General features: G+C 41.4%; 1 protein-coding gene across 4 annotated transcripts in view; it reads left to right on the top strand.

Moving 5' to 3' along the window:
• ARID1B (AT-rich interaction domain 1B) overlaps window positions 1-26,713 on the top strand; it is a 319,110-nt gene that overhangs the window by 226,926 nt on the left and 65,471 nt on the right. For all 4 annotated transcript variants that reach the window (XM_088527205.1, XM_088527206.1, XM_088527207.1 and 1 more), the window contains 2 exons: window positions 9,927-10,016; window positions 24,382-24,561. In XM_088527205.1, the coding sequence (XP_088383331.1) occupies window positions 9,927-10,016; window positions 24,382-24,561 (270 nt within the window). The remainder of the gene's footprint in view (window positions 1-9,926; window positions 10,017-24,381; window positions 24,562-26,713) is intronic.

Below are 26,713 nucleotides of genomic sequence, written 5' to 3' on the forward strand. Positions count from 1 at the left end.
GTAGACTGTGCATCACTGCTATTAGAAGTTTTTTAAGTGGTCCTGATGCTTCGCAGTTAGTGTCAGAAGTGACGACAAATATTTCCCTTCTTTGGGGAAGCAACCTAAGCAAATGCATGAAAGTCTTGAATTTAGGCCAGCTAGAAAATGGACATTTAGCCCCAGAACATTTCCACTACATCCAGCTAATCTTTTTTTTTAATTAATGTAAAGCAGTATATTCCCTATCCTTCTTGTGACAAAATTTATGCAGGCTGAACTGTGACTTGAAAGATTGAAAGAGCCCTTTGACAGCATCACTCCATAGGTAGATATGGAACTCAAAGTGCAAAGGGGATTTTTAGAAAGAACAACTCTGAGCTTTTTCTGTTTGCTTCTCATCTCCAGATAACAGTGGGCTCAAATTATTGTGATGTGTTGATTGATTACAGCCGTTAAGTTTCTTCGTAATCAGTTTCATCACTTATTCTCAATTCACACTTGCACCTTTGATTTTTCTTCCACAACAGGGTGATGTGGGTTGTCGTTGACTAATGAAGAACAGAATTGGTTTCGGCATGAGACAAACGGAATGCCGACACCAATCCAAAAATGCATTAATCTTTAATAATCCACATCTGCATGTTTATAAATGATATAACCAGGGGTTGCTAATGTTGATACTCCTCCTTCCAAACAGAAAGTGACACAGAAGTTCGTATTTGCAAACTACATTAAAGGCAGACGGCGGCATGTTGTGGATGTGACCTTGCAGAGGGTACTAAATTGATGAAAGTTCTACATTGATTAAAAATACATGAAGAATTGCTCAGCTTCTGCACTAGTGTTTTGAGCTTATCATTGTTGGGCAAGATTAAATATGGCATGATAGATCTTGTCTTAAGGAAGATCAGACCCACCAAGTGTTTCTGGAACCTGGTTTGCCTCTAGGTGCTTTTTATCCTTTATACAGTCAGCTTGCTATTTTCTCATCGCTTCCCTGAAAGCTGCTGAGTACTGGCTGTGTGATATGCGTTATGATAGAGTAAGAAACACCACAGATTGTCTCAAAGTGTTTATTCTTTTGAAGATAGGATTAATGAAAGTACATGTATTTTACTATAACATGCCTATTAATCACAGGCAATGGAAGCCAAAGAGTTGGAGTAATACAAGAAGTAGCAGGTAGGATTCGCAAAATACTTCATTGCTACATATCAGCACGGCTCAAATTTCCACTTACTTGCCTGAACTTGAGATAGTCGGGAGGAGTAGGAAAGAATGAAACTACATTAGTGCTGGTCTTTTGAGTTAATGCCGTTCAATGATGAATCCTAATTCTTAACAGTTCTTATGTGTAGCTGAATCAAGGAAAAAGAAATATGGATGAGAAACAGCAAATTTATTTCATATTTACCCTTGCTTTGGTATTTTGCATGTTTTCACACTGGAAATGTTATAAATGAATGTTGATATATGGCTTTTGCTATGTCAAAATTGGGAATTAAGGTTTTTATTAGGTGACAAATGCTAGAAGTGTATGCCTACTGTATTTGTTGTGCATCTCAGGCTCTTAGGAACCATAGATAAAATGAAGAACAGGTTAAAGAAAATCTCTCCTCATAGTTATAAATGCATTTCTAGAGAATGAGGACAAACAATGGAAAATCCTTTCTTTTGAAACTCGGATTAAGTTCCTAAATTGAATTCTTAAGTTTTAAGTTTCAGGTTTGTGATAGTGCAGTTTTAATTTCTGGAAAGAAAAGAGCAAAATACAAAGAGGAAATACTACCCTGTCCTTTGTTAAGAGCATTTAGATATTTAACACTTGCATCAATTAAAACTTCCTGTTCTGATTAATTGACATTTTGTAAAGAAATTGAGAATTTTCTTCTCTAGTTGAAGCATATGCTTTTTCCATTAACAAACATGTAATGTCATGTCCCAAGTAATTATGAACGACTAAATCATGCAGCCTTCACAATCTTTTAGTTCTTTCTAAGTATAAGCAAAACTATTATCTTTATGAAAGGCCTAACAGGACAGAGTGAAAAATGCAGTGTGGCTGAAGGATTTAGATCATTCACTGCAATACAAAAGTTCTTGGGTTTTTTTTGATTTTTTTTTTTTTTGGTAATGGTTTACACAAATTTAAGAAAATACAATTTATGAAATCTAAAAGCAAGTCTAAGGCACAGTGGATGTGTGAGAGACCACATTGGACACACTGCAGCTTCCACCTCTCTGAAGCCCCCATAATCCCAATTTACAGAGTCCCTTTGGATGGAGGCAGTGACACCAAGTGCAAAACATACGGAGGGGCGGTTAAATCAGACTTTAAAAAAAAAAAAAAAAAAGGAAAGAAAAAAAAGAAGAAAACGAAGTCAGTGGCTGAGCTTTGAAGAGGTCTGTCTAGTATGCAGCAGCGAGCGAGTGGAAAAAAAGGAGCAAGCGCCTCATCTAATCTTTCTCCTGGGGACCCAGGTGGACAAATTGGCAGCCCTGTTCAGAGCCTCCCCCCCACCCTTCTCCTTTGTGCCGTAAGAACTGCTAATCGGATCCATGCTGCTGCAACTGTGGTTAGTTATTAGCAGAATAAAAGCAGATTTCTTCAAAAGAACGGGTTGGGGAAAACGACTATACAAAATTGCAAGGTTGTTAGAATCTTAAATGCACAGCAGTCGATTTTTTTCCTATTCTGAATTATACGATGAATACAGTCTTTCATCTGTCACTGTGCCCGTTTCTTCAGAAGGCAGCCAAATATTAAGCTTCTAAAACAACGAAAAATAATGTTTGAAAGGGGAGAAATATTGGGGAGGAGGCAAAGTAGGAAAATGAGAAGGAGAAATCGGGCTTTGTTTTTATTAATTTGGCCTGGTGAGAGAAATATGAGCTTGCCTGCGCTATTCAGCCCCTGCATTCCACACTCTGCGAGCCACAATTTCTGAATGCAGGGATTAGAGGAGGTTTAGCTGGTTGCTATCCTGGGCTGCATGATTCTGGATTGGCCTCCAGCAGAAACATCATGTGCTCTGAGCTCTCTGGAGTTTAATGGAAATAATGCATTAAATGAACATGGAGTTAGGCAGAGGTGAAAGCAGAAAGAAATTGATCCCCTAAAATGAAACTTCTCATAACTGTAAAGTCAAATTACAGATCCGGGATGGACGTTATTGAGGATAGAGAAGCAGTGATCCCTAGATTTAGACTGACTCATGCCGCCAGTTATATAAATAAATAAATGGTTCGTCCTTAATTTTGAGGAGCTCTAGTGCCTTCCCATTGCGGTGGGATTTGGAAATTTGTCGGAAAGGCAGAGCTCTCAGGCAGGCAGGTGATTTCTGTGGCCCAGTGAAAATCCATTCATATTTGGATGAGTTGCAGCCTTTGGAAGATTTCCATCAACAGCTTGCTTTAGGCTGGTTGCCAAAAATCTCTGGGAAAAAAATAAATCTGTGTGCTGCTGTGGAGCTTTGCTGCAGAGGTGACCTGGAGTTGGGACAGAGGCTTGGGAGCTCCCAGGGCTGCTGCTGCATCCGCTTCCCTTCCCTTCCCTTCCCTTCCCTCCCCTTCCCTTCCCTTCCCTTCCCTTCCCTTCCCTTCCCTTCCCTTCCCTTCCCTTCCCTTCCCTTCCCTTCCCTTCCCTTCCCTTCCCTTCCCTTCCCTTCCCTTCCCTTCCCTTCCCGGCTGTGGCCCTGGGCGTTATTTGCTTCCCTGCAACTTGACGCTCAACCCACTGTCAGTTTAGGCAGGACCGACAATTCTTCCGCTTTACAGACCTCGATATTTGTTAAAAATCTTCATAGCTTATTCAGAGGCTATACAACCTGGGAATAAAACTTGGATCTCTCATTTGGCAGACCCCAGTTGCAGCCACTTAGTCCTTTAGAAAAGCCTATAATATAATGAATTATTCTGTAGCGAGGGTGACATTTGGATGGAGTCCCGTAAGTAATACCTCGGGACCACACGTTGAAAAATGAAGATGAAACAAAACGTTGAATAGCAGCCTCAGCCTGTCAGCATCATCTGTGCTTTGAATGAAATGTAATGTCATGTCAAGCAGGTAACTTAAAACTGTGAATTAAGATGTTTGTGCTGTTGTATATGTGCAAAAGAAAAATAGCGCTGGGGTTTGGTAGGACACCCTAACTTACTACTGCGTTTTTTCAAGCAGATTTTACACTGATTTAGGACTTAAGCTGTGGTGACATCTGTGTATCTTAACTCTCAACCCAGCCCTTGACATGGTGATGGTAATACAAACACAGAAAAGGACATGGCGTGTAAATTTTAAGGATTAACAGTCTGAGAATTATTTACTTTCTTGATAAGCAGAAGAGATTTTTACCTTTTGATGCTTTCACGTGGATTGAGAGCGATAGTCATCCACATGAGAGAAACCTGCCTCTTTGGAGAACGACACATTTGTTTGAAGAGGCACTATGGAAATCCAGGGCCAGCCCCACATGGCTTGGACACCATTCTGCAACGCAGCATGTCCCTGGAGCGTGGCTTGAGCAGCCGGAGGGGTGTCCAGCGGCGCTCGCCTTGCCCCGGCACAACAGCCCATCCTTGCCCGTCCTTGCGCGAGTGCTGCGGCCCGCGGGGCACGAGCGGAGCCGCATCCCTGTGCGCGCGGCCTCGTGCTGGGAGCCCACGAGGGACGGATGTAGCAGCCGCCTCGGCGGCCCCGCGAGGGCTGCGGGCGTCACCAGGGGCTGGAGTGCCGCCGCTCGCCCCGTCCCGGGGAGCGCAGGAGCCGCAGCGAGGGCCGGTGCTGTGGGCATGGGCGGCTGCTGCCAGCGCGGGGCTGCTGCGTGGCGCCGCGCTGGGCCCAGGGTGCCACGCGCGGGTGGCCCCGGTGGCACCTGGCTCCGGCCCACGCGGGCAGCCGGGCACGGGCCTGGGAGCCGGGACGACCCCTCACGGCACCGGGGCTTTTAGAGTATCTGCGCTGCGGTCAGCGCGCGCAGCGGGGAGGTTTTATTGCTCGGCGTGACATAACTTGGAGGATATGCAGGCCACCCTCGCTTTTCATTTAGATGAGCGAGTCATTTAGAAATAGTGCTGATACAAAAGGAATCGTAGTTGCAATGCGTAAGTTAAGGAAGAAAATAATCTTTCTTCTTGCGGGGGTCCTAGGCTCCGTAAGCTGGATGAGGTAACATAAACCACCTGAGCGGTTTCGCTTCATGCTGACCCATAGAAACATTTCTCTCCTTTGAGGTAGTTTGCCGCTCACTTCCAGCTTCCTAAAAAGCTCATTTAAAACAATCCCATATGGAAGCTGATTTATGATGTTTTGTTTCTAACAGAGGAGTCTAAGACCCAGAATGTCCCTTCTAGTCTATAAGCCTTTGCTCTCACATCAGCCGTGTGTTATAATCCCATTATTCTGTCAGATTTCATCTTAATACGCCTGGCCCTCTTTCATTCCTGGGCCTCATTATACCCAAAAGGAAGTAGTTTCTAATTCCAGGAGTGGTTTTGTTATAAACCTAAACATTTTTTTGAGTTTTACCAACTTTGTGCCTTTTTTCCTCCTTCATGTGCAGCCATAAATGATTTTTTAAAAAGAAAGCACTAAATAACAGCTTTAATTTTTGTCAAGCTAAACAAACCATGCTCTTTCAGTCAAGCTCATAGCCCTTCTCAATTCCCACCCTGATTAGCATTAGGCTTTTTTAGTCTGGGGGTTTGAGGGCTCACACATTAGAAATGGCATTATGTTTCCTTACATATGCCGGAAATAATTCTCCTAATTCATCCTAGTATTACATTTGTCTGATTCAGAGTGACATTAAATGGTTTGTTATAATAATCCTCTGGTCAACGAATACAGTCAGATTTTCCTTCCTGTTCTTTTTCTCTTTCTAACCAATTACTCTGTAGCTTTTCATTTGGAAGAGGCCTGTTTCTGGTCTGTATGTGTATACGTTTGCATTTTTGTTACTCCAGCCCACAATATGGCCTAGTTTCCTCTAGGTAGAATTTGGATCATCTTCTGCATGGACTGTCCTTCCCTACTTTCTGATCAAAAACGTGAAAATACTATTGCTAATTCTTGTGTCAGAAACATTAAAGTAAGCAGTAAATGAGACTGAGAATTTTCCCCAAAACAACACACACAGTCTTAAACTCTTGACTTTCCTCCAGCCTAATGTTTCCCTTTCAGCACAGTCTATGGTCAGTTCTGCCATTTCCCCACTCCTTACTCATCTTAAAATTCTTGCACCGATAGTCCTCCTTCCTTCCTTCACTAGTAATTTCCCAGGGGGAGCCTGTTACCACCAAAGTGCTTTCCTCGCTCAATGGCATAGGCACCATCCTGTGAGGCACTGTCCCAGCAGCAGCCGCTGAGCACCCTCCAGTGTCATTACATCCATGGGAACAGAGAGCCCTCAGCATGTTTCCAAATGCTACTGGTTTGGCCCGTAATTCATCATAAGAGCCCCTCTTCAGCAGGATGTCAAAGGTCTGCTCCTTCTTGCTATGTTGGCTCTAAGGAATTTACTTTTTACACTTCAACTGCAGATTTCATAGTTATAGTAATAATGCAATCACCATTTAGCACCTTTTCAATGCAAAAGGCATGTGCCAACTCTGTTCAATCCACCTTTCCCAAAGAAGCAGTGCAGACTCTTCCATTTTAAGCATAAATCTTTGAAGTTGCATGTGTAACGTTTAAAAAGCATTTCTACCATAATTAAAACATAGAAAACCATCTTAAAATTGTGTGAAGTTCTTTCACTTCTTCAACTGACTTCACTTTTTTTCTAAAAAACATTTAACAGAAAGGTTTGGTAGTTTTTAACAAATAATTTTAGAAGATACCTATATGAATTTTAATATAATTTACTGTGTCTATACCCACTGCACACTCCTTACAATAATTTTGTGCTTTGCTTTTCACACTAGCCTGTATAATATTCCTGATTAGAATGGTATTTCTTGTTCCTCTGTTAAATCTAGGTAAGAGAAGTAGTATGGCAGCATCTGTCCTTTTAACACACATTATGCTATTTGTGATTTTGCATAATTAAAACATTGTGAAATATCCATGGTGTTCACTATGCATAAGTGTTGGTAGATGTAATATCTCACCACAGTATTATGTAAAGAATGGCAAAAGGTCCTCATACCTAAACTGCTATTTGTGTATCACTTGGTCAAAGGAGTCGAGAGGAAAGGAGAGGAGAGGAGCTTACTTTTGCTCCAAAATATCTATAAAAATCATGTTTAAAAAACTCAGAGGCAGAATGCTTTCATGGAAAATTTCCTTCCATACTGACATACAAAAATAACGTATTATCAAAAATGGTTAACAACTAAAGAACTTATTTTAAGAGAGGAGGATTCATATTATTTAAAGGAGAGAAATGAATGGTCTTTAAGATGACAAAGATGCCTAAAAAGTGTGAAGGACAGACTCTTCAAAGGCCTGTAAAAATACTGTCATCATTTCCCCATCAAGAGATGTTAGGTGCCCAGTTCGAGTCTTGTAAGCTTTGTAACTCTTTTAACTCTTTTAGCTTTCACACGCCTTTAAAGTATAAAATGACAACTCAAGGTATTTTTGTGCAATGCCTTGTATGTCCAGTGCCTGCATAACATGCAGCTGCTAGCAATAATCAGCAGAAGGGGTGCTGTGCTGTGAGTTAGGGACTTGTCTGAATACGCTCAGTGGTGGTCTGCTCATCTACAGAGCTGTTTTCTTTTGTGAAATGGAAAAAATCGGTAGTTGTTAGTTGTTCTTAAAGTTGCTTTTAATAAAGGAGAAAAAGTCGAAACTAAACTTAAACTAAACTTAATAAGCCACTGTAAATTTTTACAGAGGCTGAGGATTTCAGTGAATTTTCAAAAATGTTTTGTATCGTTCATCTTCCCTATGGATGACAATGAAGGTGATTTGTTTGTACCACCCCGTGGCTTTACAGTTGTAGAGTTTTAACTTTTCCTGCCTGCACTTGTACATCTGCATGTGCAGGATAAAGCTTCTGCCAGAAAGTCGAAGCCGTTATCATGTGCAAATAGTTATTTGTGTGTAAGCACGTTCAAAATGTGGTGCCTAGCATAGATCTCCCATGCCATATTAACGTCTCCCCAAGAGAGGCCCAGTGCACTGCAGAAGCATTCGTTGCCGTGTTGATACCGGCTGTGCTCCAGCCCCATCTTGCCTGACACCAAAACATAAGGCGCCCTGCCTGTCACTGCCACGTCCCTGAGGGCCTGTGGGGGCCACCGCCCAACGGTCCTGCATGGGTCACAGCCCAACGGTCCTGCGTGGGTCACAGCCCAACGGTCCTGCGTGGGTCACCGCCCAACGGTCCTGTGTGGGTCACAGCCCAACGGTCCTCCACGGGCTCCCAGAGCCTCTGGCGCCGAGCGGTACCTCAGCTTTTGGAGGAGAAACGCCGCCTCTCACCCGTCTGGGACGCAGGACGCGTGTGTCGCAGCCACGCGCTCGCGGCCCTGTTGAGCACCACATCTTCTTGCGCATAAATGCCTCAGCCAAACAACCGGTCAGGCACTGTGCTTTACATTTTGCGGGTGCTATTTCCATAACCTCTTTTTTGGTTACATTCGGCGTGCAGGGGGGTCGCCCACGGGGGTACAGGCCGAGGAGGCGGGTTGTTTTTTGCTCCTCAGGGTGTTGTTGTTGCCTTTGGGCGCTTACCAGCTCTGAAGAAAGAGCAACCCCTACTGGCTCTCCTGGGCTGTACTTGTAGCTCCAGAAATAACCACAGGGTTTTAGCTTGAACCATTAAAAAGGGGTGGCAGCTAAGCAAGAGGAAATGATTCTCAGCAGGCACAAATCTATTTCATGTGTTTTTATTCTTTCCATTTCTTTTAAATGGAAAACAATCTGAGCAGTTTCTGAGGATAAGGGACATAAATCTGTCTGCTGCTATTTATACCGTGCTCGTCACTACAGTGTCTAAATTCCTAAAATATATATTTTCTGCCTAACCTGAGGTGGTCTTCAAGCTGCTTCGTCTGTCACAAGCAGACGTATCTCAAACGCAGCAGCAAGCAGAAGTCCCGGGAGACATCTCGGTCTTGCGTGAGCCATTTCGCCATCCTGGGCAGTGCACGGAGTGACTTTCTGGCCTCTTTCATCAGTGCGACGAGCACCTGCTTTACTAGTAATAGTGAAAGGGAAGGTTTAGTGCCATGAGCCTCAGAGATAGCATTTTCTGTGCTCTTCTCTTTTTTTGGATGCATAAAATGCGTGGGTGTCTTCTGAACAAAGCCATAAAAGTGGGGCTGTCTACTCTGGATGACTGTTTTAATAAAGAAATATATTCCCTTTGCCTGTATTTGGATAAGAAGGTACCCCTTCTCTCTCTGATCTCTTCCGTACATGCCTCACTTACCACATATTATTCTTTACCTACATATTATTCTTTATGCCTATATTCTACATGGACATTCAAATAACATTAAACCACTGATTCATTGAAATATTTTTAAGCCATTGTTGTTAGTCATTTTTGTATTGACTGAATTTTTTCATTGGTAATATAGTTGGCAGCAGTCCATGTCTGCCTGGCTGGAGGCCAGTTCAGGCTCGGCAGGATGAGCCCTATTGTTCAGCAGACTTGGATTTTGTTAAACTCTCTAACAGAAATATGTGTCAGGAGATTTGCAGCTATAAATTGGATCATGTCGGTGAGGTTGGGAACTCGCTCAATACGAAATTGAACATTTCGCCATGCCTGTTGCTAAATATGTTTATGCATGCTTCCTCCGTGGGTTTCAAAAAAGGGAAAAAAAGAAAAAAAAAGAGAACCTGTGAAAAGCTAGACCTGTTGAGCTCTAACTTATACAGCTGGTACTTCCTTTGATGTTAAGTGGTTCAGAAATGCAGCAAGGCTTGGTTTGGAACGTTGCAATGTTAAAAGCAAGTCTGTTTTCCCTTTTTTCTCTATGTGTTACAGGCAGTCAGATGCCACCGCAGCCTCCTGGCAGCCAGTCAGAATCCAGCTCCCACCCTGCTTTGAGCCAGTCACCAATGCCACAGGATCGAGGTTTGTTAGGTGTTGGGCCTTTTTTAGTCGGTGCCAAATGCAGCCTTCATTTTAAGTTGCACATTAGCAATGTGAGATTTCCTGCTATTTCTTTTCTTCTCTCAGGGAAAATAATGACAATTTGTGTTGTAAAAGGCTCTGGGGGTTTCCTTTTCTGGGGAAAGAGTAATTGAATAGCCGGTTTTACCAAAATATAATTGGAAATAAGGGCTCTCTTAAAACTGACTACTCTCTTACAGTGACTACCCAAATTATAAAAGCAGTTTGCTATACAAATTTGAATCATATCCTAGAAAATTATTTTTTTCTTGTCCAGCTCAGAGTTCAAGATCTGCAGACAGTACTGTAGAAGAAGTACTGCCTATGGCCACTGCAGTTTTACCACTGTTATCAAAACTCCCTTGTGTCTGATGTCTTTGCATGGACACGACAGCTAGGCCCCTAGACAATTCCAGACATAAAAATATCCTTAAAGTGAATCAGCTATTTAGGTCAAACATTTGAAAGCTTTGGAAATCTTACAAGGGGAAACTTTGCAGGCAACAGCACCGACCTAAGAGGGTGTTTCCTAGCAAACACTCACCAAAATAAACAGATTTTTTTTTCTCTTAATGTTACTGTTTATAAAGTTTAGGACCTTTCCTTTTTTCCTCCTTCCTCTCTAGCCCAAGAAGTATAATTATCATGGCCTTTTTCCATGACTGCACGATAAACTGCTGTTAACTAGGCATCCTGTCCATGCAGTAGTTAACATGTGCCAGCAACAAGTTCTCAAAACAGACACATGATAACTGTGATAAACATGGAGTTATTTATGAAATGCCCCTCCTAAAATGTCTTGGTACCAAAAATATTTCAAGTAGCACCATATGGGGATACCATAAATACTAGAAGTTTTCTCACAGTGAAACAAGTTGAGCTCACAGAATGACAAATTTCTGGGATAGCATCCAGAAGGAACTAAGAGGCTTAACAGAGAGGGGGAAAGATTCTTAGTTTTTGCTATTTTTTTCTGTGTTGAATGCCACCTCTTCTTCAAATGCTGATTAATGGGAACATTAAACACAGAATTCTATATGACTCATTTCTTGTTTTTCTTTTTCAGGTCATTTTTGTACACAGTTGTTAGCAAAGGAACTTACTTTCTTCTTTAAAACTGTTTAGAATAATGTACATACCTGACCAAAAAAAAAAAAAGTGTCCTCAATACCCAAGATGACTCTCTCTTTTTCGTGTTTTGTAGGGCAGAATGTCATAAGATGGTAGGAGTGGATCAGAGTGAGATTTGGGAGAGCCAAGCGTCTCAGAAAGACATGTTCATTGCCTGACACGATTGTATCATGGCCCAAAATGAGGCACTTCCCAGTAATGATTATTTTGATAGTATATGTGCCTCATAAGGTCCTGGGGGATAGGTTAAGGTGCTCTAGAGAAAGCTGAATTCCAGTGGGTGTTTGGAGGAGGTAGGGAGATATGCAAAAGTAAGAGGCACAACTGCTCTACCTGCAAAATAAAACAAGAACAGTGAGGAAATAAAAATTTACTGGTGTATTTGGCCTGGCTCTTGCAATACAGCAATGAGACTTGTAGGGTTTGTTCTTGGAAGAGGTGCGTTTGGGAACGTTATAGCAATTTTGCCTTATTCATATGCTAAATGTTTTGTTTTTATTATAAATGGAGGCTTCTGATATTCCATGCATGATCCTTGCGCCCCAGCTTGTATAAGAAGTCCATTTGTTTCATGCAGCAGATACGAAATTTGTAACTAACTTGGTCATATTGATTTTGCAGATCGTGTTCCGCAAAGCTCCTCTAAAGCCTGTGCTCTGCGCACATAAACATGCGTGCGTTCCCTTTCGGCCCTGCCATTGATTAGAGGCTCCTTTGAAATGGAAAATTTCACCTTTTAAAAGGGCTGTTACGTTAGCCGATTCCTTTGCTTGCTTGAACTGGCTCCCACTGAACTTGGAGAAGGGAAGGAGGGGGAGTGATAGGGACTCAAAGGGAAGGTGCTTGTCTTTCCCTGATAAAAACCTGAGCAGAAAATCGTTGCTGCTGAGGACACCTGATCCACAGGCATCTGTTACAGTATTTTAAACACTTGGCTTACTGATATCCTTTCTAGGAAAAAGAAAATACAAAAAAAGAGAAAAGAAAATAATAAGACATCCTCCACAGGATAAGGCAGTGCTTTTTATAGTGCTTCATATAACGTTTCTTCCCTTGTTTGGAGAGATTACTGAATGAACAAAAGGCTACTAATAGTTTCTGGAGCAGAATCCTCTCCTCTCTGTACTTGAATGAAAATGTTATTTATCAAATATTGTGAAGCTTGATTGACAGGTGAGGACTAAGCTGTAGTCCTTCCGGATGCTAAACTGCTACACTGAACCATTACATTTACACTTATTTATTTTATTATGAAAGTGTTTGATTATATTTTATCCTACTTTCCATGGTTACTCAGCACCCAGCTGGGATTTCTCATGTTTGCCAGCCTAAGGCTATACATCCCCTGTCATATAGAGCAGTACGAAGCACTGAGCATATTTTTATATGTACATTCTGTGGGTGGGAGGAGGAGGCGATAACGTATGTACGTGTGCACAATAATAGGAGTTTCTTAGGGGGCTGGATTTTCTGTGCTCTTCAGCCTACTTTTTATATAGCTTGCTTCATACTTGGTGTCATGGTAGCTTAAAAATAGTTATCTTTATAAAAATAATTTGAAAATCTTGGTACTTTTGGATCTGGCTTAGTATAAATGGAAGATACTGTATGTAGTCCACTTCCGTACTCAATACAGAGTCAGTAAGCAATTAATTGCTACATATCCAGTCAATGAACCTTCTACAGTTTCATCAATATATTATTGCCTTTAAATAGGCAATACAAAATAGCATTTGTTATTTTTCTGTGCCTAACCTGTGTCACATAGCACAGGTCTATGAAAGTGCTTATACTTGGAAATAAGGAGTAGGCCTGCAGGTTCACCTGTGCATGCACTTAACTGCTGCTGAGTGCCTGCAAATTGCCATTACCTGGGGATTTTACACGAAAATGGAGCCATGACTATTGAACTAGCCCCTGAAACCTACTGTACTTTTGAGGGGTAGAGGGGCATGTTTTGCTCTTTGTTTCTCGTATGGCTGCTCCAGAGTTTTCTTTGCCCTGGCCAAATGCAGTTTGGGGATTTTCTTGTTTCTTGAAGTTAAGGCTTTTAACAAACTATTTGCATCAGCCTTCAAAGATAGTGAAGCAGTGGTACCGTGCCTGTCATACCCATTTTGCATATAACTGAGGTACATAGTCATTTTTTAATGGTATCTACTTACTCTTATCAGGGTTTTGGAAGCTGCACTTTGAGGATGCAGTAGCCAAACCACACCGTGTGTTCCAAGTTATTTGTATGGATTAGATATAAATTCGGCATAGCCAAGCTAACCTCCTAAGTCTGCTTCCTGAACTGCAGTGTGAAAATCTTCTATCCCTAGCCATTAGTTTATACAATATCCTCCTCTTACTTTTGTGACTGTCCACGTATGTGAATACTCACCTATGTGATCACTAAAAGGAAAATGCATGTCACAATAATGTTGAAATAGACCCTTTCACTCCTGCAGGAATGAATGGTTCCTCCCATAAAGCAGGAAAAGCGTACAAAACTTACCTTCTTTTAAGTAATATTTGTCATCCTGATCAGGCTGGATGTGTGCATGTCAAATTTAATTCTTATTTATATTAAAATAGTAAATTGGGACCTCCTGAAAACCGTTGAACTTAATGGAAACAGTTAATGATGTTATTACTGTCGCAAGCACTCTCATAATGGGGATACTTAAAGAAGCCTTATTTATTAGTGCAAATGTATATGGGTCAGAATTAATTTTTAAAAAATCTTTAATTGTTTTCCCCTTATAATTTTCACAGCGGTGCATAGTTAAATATTCATGATAATGCTGATGATATGCTAAAGGTCTGAAATAGATCTGGAGTCTCAAAATCAACACAGGTTATTTAACCCTTTTCATCTAATGCACCATTGGGGACTTGCTCAGTGAAATCCCAGAGCCCTGGAATAATTAGAAGATAGTAATGAGGATTTAATTAGTCCTTGAGATATGCTGAAATAGGACCGCTGAGAACTTTTCTGTTTGGACATGGATTGCAGGCAGAAGTGATGCGCTGCAGCTCCTGTGATGTGCTGGAAAATGTATTCCATTGCTGGAGGCAGTTTTGTGGCACCATTCTGTGCCCGTCAGATCTGCGAGGAAAGCGCTGGCAGTAAGCACCTCCAAGGCTGCGGAGGGGTAGCCTTCCTCTGCTCTTGCACCCCCCACCACTACCCTTAAAAAAATCATTTTTGTCACTCCAGCTTTATATCTTTCTGTCATTTACATGATCCAGCTTTTGAGGATTTTGTACAGTCGTAAGCTCTGCTAAAAAACATATCACAAAGAAGGACAGGCACTAAGAAACTGCAGGCTTGTAAGAATACAGGTGTTGTACTAAGCAAAATTTGGATCTATTTGACACAACTGCTTGTAAGCTTTATCTCCAAATCTAGTTCTTATTTAGTAATAGATCTTCACAGAAGTGATATATAACGGTAGCTGCAGTGTAGTAAATTTAAATGGCTTTTTTGGCAGCGAGATGTTATCCAGCAAGAGGTAGTAACAGATGGGATGTGATCAGGCATTTTGATGTTCTCTTTGTGCTTCCTTACAACACTAAGTTGCATCTGAATTTCTCTAACTACAATATCCTAATTTGCCCATTAGATTTCATGTAGGTATTCTTCCCCTCTTTAACATTTTTGTACGTGTGATTATTTGTACACAGCCATCACACAGATTTCACTGTCTTATATTTTCTTTTAACAAACAAGAAAGCTTTGTGCTTATTTGGAAGATAGAGAATACCAGTCTGGGAATTTGCCCCTAAATTTCCTGATCAGATTCATGGCTTAATACTGACATCTGATGATAGTGATTCTGTTCACTGAAATTATTTTCTTCTTAGAAAAAAAAAAAAGAGAGGAAAAACGAAAGGAAATAGATCAAAGAATTCTTATTGCAACAAAAAAGACACTGTAGTTTGCCTTTAGATCTTAAAGACTTTTTCCCCACGATTACATTTTTGCTCTCATTTGGGGATTTTGGATCTATTCAGAGCGCTGTGCAGCTAGAGAATAAAATGATTCTCGTCATTAAAATTCCTCTGCTTGCCATGTTAACGACGACACCACTTAAGGTTAAATCAGACTTGGTAATAAGTTTACTTGATGTAGACTGAAGTGTTTCAGGCTCTTAAAGAAAGATGCTTGAGACCCGCAGTGAGCGCAGAGCCGCAGGTAGGCTCGAGGGGCTCTTCTGCACGTACCGTTCTCCAGGCGGGTCAGTCAGGAGAAGCTGGTGGAAGAACCACGGCTCCCATCGCGTTTCTTTTAACGGATGTACAGGATGTACTTCTTCTAAGCGAACACACAGAGCTTGTCTATGTGCAAAGGCAAAGCTGTGCAAAAGAGGCTTGGACGGAACTTCTTTGGTGGCTCAGAAAGTTATGCTAGCTTCTCAATTTAGAAAGCATGGTATTTATCAACAGCCTTTGAAAGGATGAGGTCATCATTAGTATTTACAACTGTGTTTTTACCCTGACTGTTCTGGGTTTAAGGTGGACATCAGTATATGTAATTTTCCTCAAATTTGAAGCATAGTGTTGGCCTGACGATAACTTTTTTTAAAATTTACGCAAACTATTTTCTCTGCTATTTTTGTTGCAATAGCACCCAAGAGCCCTATTCATGTACCTAAATATAGAAAAAAAAGCATGCAATATGTCTATTTTATGATAAGTAATCAAGATCGATGTGATAAAAGGTTACTGGTTTTCACTTCGAGCCATGGGACTGAATAGTTTTGCACCAGTTTGTCTCACAAGCATTACAGGAAGGCAGTTGCTTTTCTCTAAAATATTTAATATGATGTTACTTTGCCTAACCACATTAATTCTTAAAGGACTCAGTTGCCATTTCAGGATGTTAGTTTCAGGCTGTATTTTATTTGGATTTCAAACATATCAGCTAGCCTCGGCTTTAGGTCTGATTTGTCTTGGGATGCACTAACTATAAAGTAATAATGACTGTTTGCAAAAAAAAAAGAGCTGGCAGAGCACTATTTGTATGCAGTAAGGCCCCGACGAAGCTGCAGAAGGAGGATTTCAAGTAGATAACATTATCTATACAATCAAAACTGAGAGTCGAGTCTCCCAAGTAAATTTTGTACACTAGCAGCTGGTCATTGCCGCCTTCTTGCTGATGTTAAATCTAGTTATACTTTGGAATGAATCTTTATTTCATTTCTTTTTAACTAAATTGCGGATTCTCTTTTCGAGATTAGGGAGTAGAATTGAATTATTCTGAGAGAGTCTGTACAGTTGCCAGTGCAAAGACTTCTCAACAGAAAAGTTTCTACCAACTTCATTAGACAGCCTCCAGATTCTCTGCCTCTGGCCTCAGGGACTGAAAGAAGCCACAAGCAGCTATTCATGAAGAGCTTGACAGAGTGACAGTCGATGTCCTTGAGTACAATCACTATCCTGAGGACAGCTTCCCACCAAGACCCGCTCCCACAGAACCTCTTTGGAAGCCTTTCTGGAAATAAAGAGCTTCTAATCTAAGATCCTTTATGTCTTTTTAAGTTCATATATAGGACAGTGAGCAGAGATCTGTATAATAATGTATATAATAATAATACCTAACATTGGGATAGCGCTTTCCATCCCAAAAGATGCTAAAAGGCTGTGGAATAAACATTTGTTGGGTAACTGCTGCAAATCAAGGAAGGGAGAGGCAGTTGGATGGTAACCTGTGGTAGACTACGGCCGAGATGAAGATATTTGGGGTCTGAGGATCACATGCAGATTTTGAATTTATAAAAAAAAAATATGATTTATTTTACATACATAAAAGAAAAGACACACTGTGTATTTCAGTCTTGTCCACAAAATCCATATATATCTTATGGTATTCAATATATTTACATAACGGAAAGGAAGATCTGAGCTGATCCATGGAACCTTTGAACAGGAGTCTCCAGGGAGGTTAAAATTTTCAACCCTGAAATTTAGACCATTAAGCCTCCAGGCCTTGCACATTGCATGGTGAAAAATGCCGTTCCTTCTTTGCTCTCCTCCATGATTTTCATAAGTATGCATGTTATTAGGGAAACTTGGACAAATGTTGATTGTATAAAGCAGACAGACTCCTCAGATTTTTCATGTTGCTGCTCAGATTAATTCCAGCAGCCCAAACTCCCCAGTGAAGCTCAGGATTTGTTTTAGGCCGCTGTGTGTGTGTGAGGGGAGTTCTGGGCTGTTTTCATGCTGCATTTCATCGTTACCTGATTCTCAAAGCAAAAGCATCTGGCACCAGGCATGTTATGGCAGCAAATTATGGGTAAGATAGTGGATGAGCAAGTGTTTTTTTTGCCTCTGTACATCAACATCCCTGCATACGTCTTTCCTCCTCTCTGCCCTCAGTACTGCACTTAAAATTTACATCAGAGAGCATTAGGCAAGGTTTGCATTAGGAAAGGTTGGATATGTCTTCCTCAGCTACCATCTGGGTAATCTGTCTGATCCTTCCCCAGATTCTAATTTATCAGTGATAGATTATATGAATTTCCAGGCCAGGCAGTAGCTGAGGGAGGTTTAGGGGTGGGAAAAATTTAAACATTATTGCATGCCGTACGTAGACAGGGTTTTGTAATATCAGAGAGAGAAGCAGAAGAGATTCAGCCAGTTAACCTAATAGCACAGCTGGTGAAACACTAGGGGGTCTGGGTTAAAACCTTAGCTAGGTCATTAGTTCCTATCTTCCCCAAAGCTATTCGCATCGTGAAGAGCAAGACAAATAAACAGTAAGATACTGTAAGATAAATATTAAAGCATAATACAAAAATATTTCTAAAAATAACAAAAACGAACCCATTAGTTTAAATAGTATGTTGATCCCTGAGTGAAAAGGAGAAATATTCCAGTGCTCTTTGCAGGAAGTGGGGATTTTGCTGCAGCGATGTTTTTCCCAGCTCCTATTCCACGTAGGCAGAGAAGCGTCGCTGTTGAATGGGTGTGAGGAAAGGAGGCAGCCGTTCTGCAGATATGAGCAGGCACCAACGTGAAAATAAACTGTCCAGGTACCAAGGGGGAAACATGTTGCCTGTGACTCTACCCCAAAACTGAGGATAATTTAATGGCACCATGATGCGCCTGGAGAAGGCAGCAAGGCTTTATGTGGGTGGAAGACAGATCTCTATGTAGAAACCAGATTTTTTCAGTTAATAGGATAGCAAAAAAAGAACTTTCCTTTAGAAGCACCTCAGAGTTGTTTGTAAAATAGATTGTGATTGGGAAAAGAAGTGAGGATTTTAAAATCTATCAGCTTTTAAAAGATATAAAACTTTATTGTCAAGAAGGCCATTAGCCTTCTTGTTAGACTAATAATAAGACTAATTTTTCCTTTGTCGGTGTTCTCAGTGCATTCTTTAAAGTTGCCCCCTTCAGTTGAGTGCCTCGCTGTCGGCAGCATGAAGTGTTCATTGGGTAGCAAGACGATGGACAGCTCTGCTGTACTGAGGACCTGAGTATTACCAGTGCCACGACTGCCGCCTGAGATGCCTCTAATGGGCTCATACCAGAGCCCGTGTATTTTACTGGTGCAATGCTGGGCTAAGCATGGATGAAAATCTGTTTGCCATCAGTTTGAGAAGGTGTTTTATTTAGTATTTATTTTTCTACCAGACCAATAAATGGGAGAGGAATAGAGAGAATTCTGCAGAATGTTCTACAGCATTTGCATCTGTAGAACAGATTTTCCGTGTAACCTAACATCCTCATGCTCAGCAGCCATGACCCTTGCTAAGGGTATTGCTAAGTTGGATGTTCCATGTATGAGAGAAGTAGATTTCATTTACACCACCACCCCTCCAGCTGGGCACACTGTAGACAGGCTGTCTACGGGAAACGGAGAAGAGCTGAGAACAAATACGTCATCTTTCCTACTACCTACTCCAGAGGCCGCTGTCCTTGTGTCACCCATGTGGTTTCACATGATTGACTTGGATTGCATTTTGGTACGTGGCCCAAGCCTTCCCTGTTTTCTTCAGGGCCCTTCCTTGGTTAGACTGGTGTAAAATCTTGTCACTGTTCTGATGTTTTTAATATCTAAGTCACCTCCCCTGAAGTGAGCACTGACGGCTGCAGTCTCACTGTGATCTTCCTCAGCATCCTGCACGTTAGCATGTTTCCCAAGTTTGTAAGCTCCACTACATACAGTATGCTTTTTTGTTTGCTTAGGCCTAGCCATTTTACGAATGCATAAGCTACATTTGGGAGCTGCTCTTCTAGCTCCATCTCAGTTCTGTTGCATTTCTGCTGAAAATCCTGGGATGCTGAATACAACCCCGGTGGTAGTTAGAGGAAGGAACGTCTGCCAAAAGGAGTGTCAGGGTTCTGCAAACATTTGCTCTTTTTCCTCAAGGGTATTTGCCAGTGCCTTGCTAACTCACCAAGCATTGGAAAATTGTGATTTCCCCCCAGGTTTTTTCATTTATAGTTAGTGGAAAATATTCTCTTCTCACATACTTGTTTAATTCTTTTTGAGCTGATTTGTGAGCAGAGAATTTTGTGTTATTTTTCTCTAATTATTTGCTGATTAGCAAATGCATCCAATCTGTTTCTGCTTTTCTCACTCCATGATTTCCAGAGTAATGAGCCTGTCTTAACTCCCTTCTTGAGCCTCTGCCTTAGAACAAGAGGAATTTTCCTGTGCTCTGCTCGGAAGAGTTCCCCTATTGTTTTGATCCCCTGCTCTTTCACTGAATGTACCTTTCTGAAAAGAGCAATAGCCTGATATTTTCTGCCACCTACATTCTTTTTGCAAAGCACCGCTGCAAGTAGTATTTGCCCTCATTTTTTATTTATCAGTTGTGTAGTTCATGGACTCCTTTAATGATGATCTGCTATGCCTTTAAACTCCAGAGTTTTTTCTCAGCTTAAAATGAATAAGTGTTCCATATGTTTTCAGGCTTAATTCATTCATGAAAATCGATGAGATACTCCTGGCCAAATCAAAAGCCCTCTCATTGAGTGTGGGTTAAGTGTGTGCCAAGAGTCAGGTACTGTCTATCAGCTGATCCGCAGTAACTTATTCCTTGGCAGTGTCTTCCTTTGTGTTTGAGCTCCTGCTTTCCTGGAAAAGCCTTTTCATATTGAAGCCAAGACTTTAAAATATCAAAAGAATCCATTTCAGATTTTATAGCAACATCCAGCACACGCAGAGGGCTCTTTCATAAATTGCTTGGTGATGAGTAGATAGTATTCAACAACCAGATCCTGTGTTGGTCATTGTAATGGCAAAATGTGATTTAGGAACCTTTGTGCATTAATTCACAAAGCTCTGGTAATTTCCTATGGTTAATTTGGTTTCTGTATATGAAAGCATAAAGGGAATATAAGATTTTAAAGCATTTTTACAAAGCCATTATATATGATATTAGTTATGAGATATTTATTACCTACATGTGTTAGTGATGTACAGCACAATTTAAAATTCAGATTTGTGCATTCCTTTCTCAAGGGAGATTATTTATATTATAAATATCATAAGATGTTACTCAGTTTGTATTTTTTTTCTCTGTATTTTGGTAAAAATGAGAAAGTCTGCTGCTATGTGACCATTTTGAAACATTGCATGTATGTTCTGTTTGAATGTACATTTTATTATGATAGTGTACTCATGGTTAATAGTATTGCTACTGTTTCATTTTTTACTTAAAAATGCAAACATGACTTCAAAATTTATTGGGATTTAATAAAATCCCAAATTAGGGATAGAAATATAGTATAAAAAATAACTATGAAACATAATATACTTCTGACAGCCTCACATTATTCAGCTGCCTCTGAAATAGCTTAGTTTGACAAATTCCACTCAAGTGTTTTCTTGGTAAGTGCTGTCTTGTTGTGATGGCAAGTAAACCATCAACTGAACCTAGCACTAATCATAAGGGAAGGGAGCTGGTTAACTGATGAGCACGTTGCCACTGCAGTTTTTAAAGACTAAACTCATGGCTGTTTCCTAGCATTTTTTTTAATGCAGAACAAAACAGGAAAAGAAAACTGTTGTTACACAGGTTGACATCTCAGATGTAGTCATCTATTCAATCATTCTACTGACCTAACTCCAGTGCAGTTCTAATGTAATTCTACTTCCTTTCTTTATAAAAGCAAACTTTATCTTAGATTTAATTTTCTGGAAAGAAAATTTATTTCTTTTTGTATCGGTTATAAAATGAAGTTGAACACTAGGGAATGTGTGTGCAAATAAGGAGAAATGAATGTATGCCAGCTGCTCCCTTTCATTTCTGATAAGATTTCTACAAATGATGGGTTTTTTTCTCTTTTTAATGCAAGAAAGTTAACATCTTGACCATAAGCCCTTTTTTGTTTCTAAGACATCTGAGCTTCCTGCAAACATTTGAAGCACCTCAGACTCCTGCACTGATTTCTGAACGGTCACTGTGCTCTCAGCAAGGTAGATCAGAAAAGACCCCTCTGTGCTGAGGGAATCTGGAGCACATTGAGGACCTGCTCCTGCCTTCTTTCTCACATCACTTTTAGAGCTGAAATGACTCCTCTGTTCTCTGAAAAGAAGTTGGATAATATCCTGTTTTAAAACCATGCTTCAACTTATCTGACAGATAATAATAGAAGATAATATGGCATGGATGTACGTCTTGGATTTTAAGCTTCCTTTCTTTCCCTCCATAATTCCTTCCTTTCCATGCTCGAGAGAAGACAGCAAAGCCACACTCATTTGAGAACGATGATGCAACTTGTGGCTCATGTTAAAAGCTGCTAGAGATCCTGCTCCCCTCTTTGTGTTGACCAGAGGCCTCAAACCTCCTTGCTGCATCTCTGCTGGTGAGCTCAGGCCAGAGCACGAGCTCGAGCGGCGCCCCACACTTAACTCTGCAGCTTGGTTTTTAGCGTGCCCCGTCGCATGCCTTGGCCAGCGTGTACCAGCACTCCCTGCGGCCGAGCTCAAGGCATGGATGAGGCAGCACAAGGGACCGTGCACAGCAGACACAGGGATGGAACTGCCTGGAGTGAGCGGGAAGGCTTAGCTGTGTGGTGGGCACGAGCGGGCCCGCTCCCCAGGCCAGGGCACCGCACGGGGCCCAGGGCTTTATTTATGGCCGTATGTGTAGGCACCTCGCCAGGTCCACAGCAACACAAAAGGGAAACAAGTTTTCTCAAGGAGAGCTCTGCTGAATGGGAACATTTATTTCGCTCCTGCAGTCTCCTCTGGAGCCCTTCTGAGAGTAGTAGAGCTCACTAAAACTTAGGTCCTTTTTCTCCATCATGATCTTCAACCAGCAATTCCCCAGCACCAGTCCTGGAAATCAGTGCAGCTGATACAAACAAGAGCCCTTCCATAGTCACCCATCCTTGGGGTGTTCGGAAACTATTGCCTGTGCTGATAACTGGCCCGAATACTGTTTATCACTAACACAATGTTTGGAAAGTTATCTCGTATAGATTAAGAGGCCCATGGTGAACAGAAAACCTTTACTTCCTTACTAGGCAGAGTAGTAAGTTTACTATCTTTATAGTAAAAAACTTAGTGTGAGCAGTACAAAATTTTTCATTTAAATGGATCCCATGAGTGTGATATCTATGGGGGTGTGTGTGTGTGTGTGTGTGTGTGCCTGGAATGTGAACACGTTTTTCATACAGACATACTATTGTATTGTTTTTTTAAATTACTTACAGTACTGTCTTCCAACCATAGGCTTTGTGGTAAGATTTGTGTGGAGAGTGGAACTGTTTTAAAAATAGAGGGGTCTGTTTCAAAATAAAGCTAAATGGAAGGGATCATTTGAGCTCTCCTTTGCAAAATTGGAGTTTTCCAGTCAGTACTTACCAGTATTCAAGCTATTTGTTTCCTCATCATTTATTTGGCTTGCCTTGCTCCAGCGCATGTTCCACGTCCTGCAGACCAGGTTTCAAATTCTAATTTTACCTTTCTGATGTGCTCAAATCAGTTGTCTAGGGTGTGCACAAAGATCAAAAACATTATTTGCTGAGGCAACTTGCGGTTGTCACCATTTATAGAATCATAGAATCATAGAATGCTTAGGGTTGGAAGGGACCTCTAGAGATCATCTAGTCCAACCCCCCTGCATATGCAGAGACACCTAGAGCACGTGGCACAGGACTGCGTCCAAACGGGTTTTGAAGATCTCCAGAGAAGGAGACTCCACAACCTCTCTGGGCAGCCTGATAGGACTGACTGCTTATAACACAGAACTGCAGGGCAGAAGGCTGTGAAACCATCCTTGCCCCCATTTTGGAGCTCATGGACAGGGCGCTGACTGCCTCCTTCACAGAGCTGTGTTGTGATCGGAAGTTTGTGCTTGCACGTCGTGCACGGTGTTTTTCCGAGCGGCGGTTCCCACAGGGAGGTCTGGGGAGCGCCTGCTGTCCGCAGTGCCCAGCAGGCTGCAGCCTTGTTTGCGGTTGCTGGTTTGATATCTGTATGTAGTGAAGAAAAAAGAGGGCAAAAGAAAGTCCGGGAACGGTGTTACCTGTCTGCATTAGTCATGCACTGAATGTTCAGTCCCACGTCGTGTTCGATATTAACCATTGGGAAGATATTCTGCCACTTCGGAAGAATTGTGTTTCTGCCCTTTTTCCCCTCCTCCTTTCACTCTCCTCGTCACTTGTCTTTGCCTCGTTTTTCTTTTTGTTTTTAATCTTCCCTTTGGCCGCTTCCAGTTGTGCACTTGCCCTTGGCCCCCCAGTTGTTCTTCCCTTCCTCCGGTGCCATTGCTAGTGTAAGGAGAGGCAGAATTCCTGCTGGGAGGGGAGTTCTTCAGCTTGCAGCTCCAAACCTCCCCACTCACGGTCCTCTGAAATTAGCAGAGAAAAAGAAAAGGGGCACCTTTCAGAAACGGTGTCTCGGGCATCTGAAAGGCATGGGTGCCTGAACAAGTTACAGGATAGGCCAAGACACAGGTTTACTCAGCCACTAGCCAAGTAGACTGGAAGACTTCACTCTCTTAAAAATAAAAGGTTGTGAGCCTGGCAGGCAAATTTTGGTTATTGAGACACCTTTTCTGACTTGGAGATGCATTTCTTTCAGTTTGCTTGATATAAGTAATAGCAGTTACCAGAGTAACTCCATTTTGAAAATAACTAGTTTTCTTGCTTTGTTTTGTTTTTTGTTAATGCCAAAGATTTCTTAACATTCAGGTGACTGATCTTTATTTAAATTCTGCTTTGGTGCTTTTTTTCACTTCAGGCTTCATGGCAGGCATACAGAGGAACCCCCAAATGTCACAGTATGGACCTCAGCAAAGTGGACCGTCCATGTCACCACACCCTTCACCTGGAGGCCAAGTCCACCCTGGAATCGGTAGTTTTCAGCAGAGTAATTCAAGTGGTACTTATGGGCCTCAGATGAGCCAGTATGGACCACAAGGTAAAAAAACAAACCATCATACTTGCTGTTAATCCATAGGATAATTTTATACATATATGTAAAGAATATGCGTAGCATATATGTGTGTAGGTAGGCAGGTATATGATTTCTTTTTTTAAAAGATGTCATTTGGAATTTGAAGTTGCACCTTGTGGAAGAAGCTTCATCTGTAATTAGCATCTTTGTCTGTATAAAAATAGCGTTCCTAAACTGGGCACGGAAATGACGACGGAGCTGCTGCGTTGCCAGGGCCGTTGTTTGGGAGCCCAGGCGAGTGTCGGCGCTGCGATAAGGCTGAGCTTGACCAAGCGTGGAGGGAGGGCCACAGCAGCGATCCCAAAATAGGATTTCTTTTCTGAGACGGAATCCCAAGGCCAATCCAAAATTGTGCAGTGGCAGTGAGGGTTAAAGTCTTCTAACGAGCATAATAATACAGCGGCTACTGGGGGAATATAATATTGAGCTCTGATGCATACGGTTTGTGAATTTTAACTGCCCCCTCAGACTGAGACAGTTGCTTTTTTTTGTACGTGTTTGACAGAATTGTAGGAGGATTAAAACAAAAACGGAAGAAACAATTTCTGCCTCAGACATTCAATGCATGGAACCTTGAACTTGTCTATTGTTTTGGCTTTAATGGATAAGCTTTATAAAGTGTGCGTCTTTAGGGGTTTAATGAACTTCAAGTCAAAGCACAGAATGTATAAGGGACAGTATTTTATTCTGAGGCACTTTGAGAAGCTTGTCCACTTCCTGCTATATTGCTTTTGTACTTAAAATCCTTAAAAAGGATTGTAGCTTGCTGTGGGAAATTCTGTAAGGGCTCGGTGGCGTGCCCGTGCTAGCAAGCACAGTTATTTTAGTCTCCTCACTCTGAGAGCTAATTCTGTTGTTCATTTGAAGGGAGTCTTACTGCCCTATGCAATGTTCCTTTCATTTCATCCCTGGGTCGCGTTTGTTTTAGTGCTCTGAGCAAAGGACTACAAGCCAAATCTTCTAGCTTCTAATTTTGTCTCTGCCTTTTAACTCCATCTTTCAACTTAGGCAAGTAAATACATTTCTGTGCTTCACTTTCCTTACTGTAAAATGGGGATAGCCTTATAGCCATGTGCAAAGATTAATTACCTGACTCCAGTTGACTGCTGCTTTCCTTTTATTTGGAAAGCGTTTTGTGGCCATAAAAAACTGTCCAAGTGCTTATTTTCCTCTGCACAGAGAGCAACTAGCTTAACTGGTAAAATCCAGGGGATTTATGACGTGCTACAGTGACTCGCAGCTGTAGTGCTGCTGCTGAGATCCCGAACCATGGGAATAGTGGGTGTCAAGCGCAGTAAAACATTAGCCATCCACACTGATTGAATGGAAAGGTTTTTGTACTAAATCAATGCATTTAAGTAACATGCCGAATGCTACTTTCTTTTTTTGCTTGAGTTCAGCAGTTCTTCTCCTCTCTCTGTAGATGAAAGTGCCTGTGTAATGATTTTATGGGTCGTGGTCAGGAAGAAGCGGCTATTAAAAAGTGAACTTGAGGGGGCAGGAAGAAAATGAGCATCATTGTCATTAACAAGACATTTCAGAAGGGTCTGCTGAACGGTGTGATGGATGTAAAGCATGTTCTTCTGCCAGCTTTTAGAGGGGATTGGTGATCCCATCCACTGGTCCTTGTAAAAGCAAGGCCCTGCAGACTGAGCTCTAAGGGTGACGAGCAGAGGAGGGAATACTGCGTTTTCTTCAGCCTAGTGTGATAAAATTGATAAAATACTGGTGTGAATTTGGTCATCCCTGATGACTAACTATAATGTGACTGATACTTCAAAGTCATATGTTTATCTAGCTTTAACTTTTCAACAGTATTTTTCATTTTTAATGAAAGTGATCTGTAATGCATCTCGTTTACATACCCCCTTACAAAGCACAATCATATGCCAACACTAATGAATATGTAATGCTAACCTCATTTGCCTTTTATTGCCAAAATAACAAATACATTAAAAATTACCTGAGTTGCAAATGAGTTCTTAAATTATTAAACTAAAATGGTTCTTGAGGATCTCATTTGTTTTTCAGGTTTTGTTCACACAGGCCTTCCTTCACAATATTTTAAGTGTAGCCAGAGTTGAACAGGACTCATTGTATTTTTACACGTGTCAAA

The sequence above is a fragment of the Tinamus guttatus genome, unplaced genomic scaffold, assembly GCF_059628265.1.
Source record: "Tinamus guttatus ecotype Peru unplaced genomic scaffold, ASM5962826v1 Tinamus_guttatus_pri_ptg000264l, whole genome shotgun sequence".
Lineage (NCBI taxonomy): Eukaryota > Metazoa > Chordata > Aves > Tinamiformes > Tinamidae > Tinamus > Tinamus guttatus.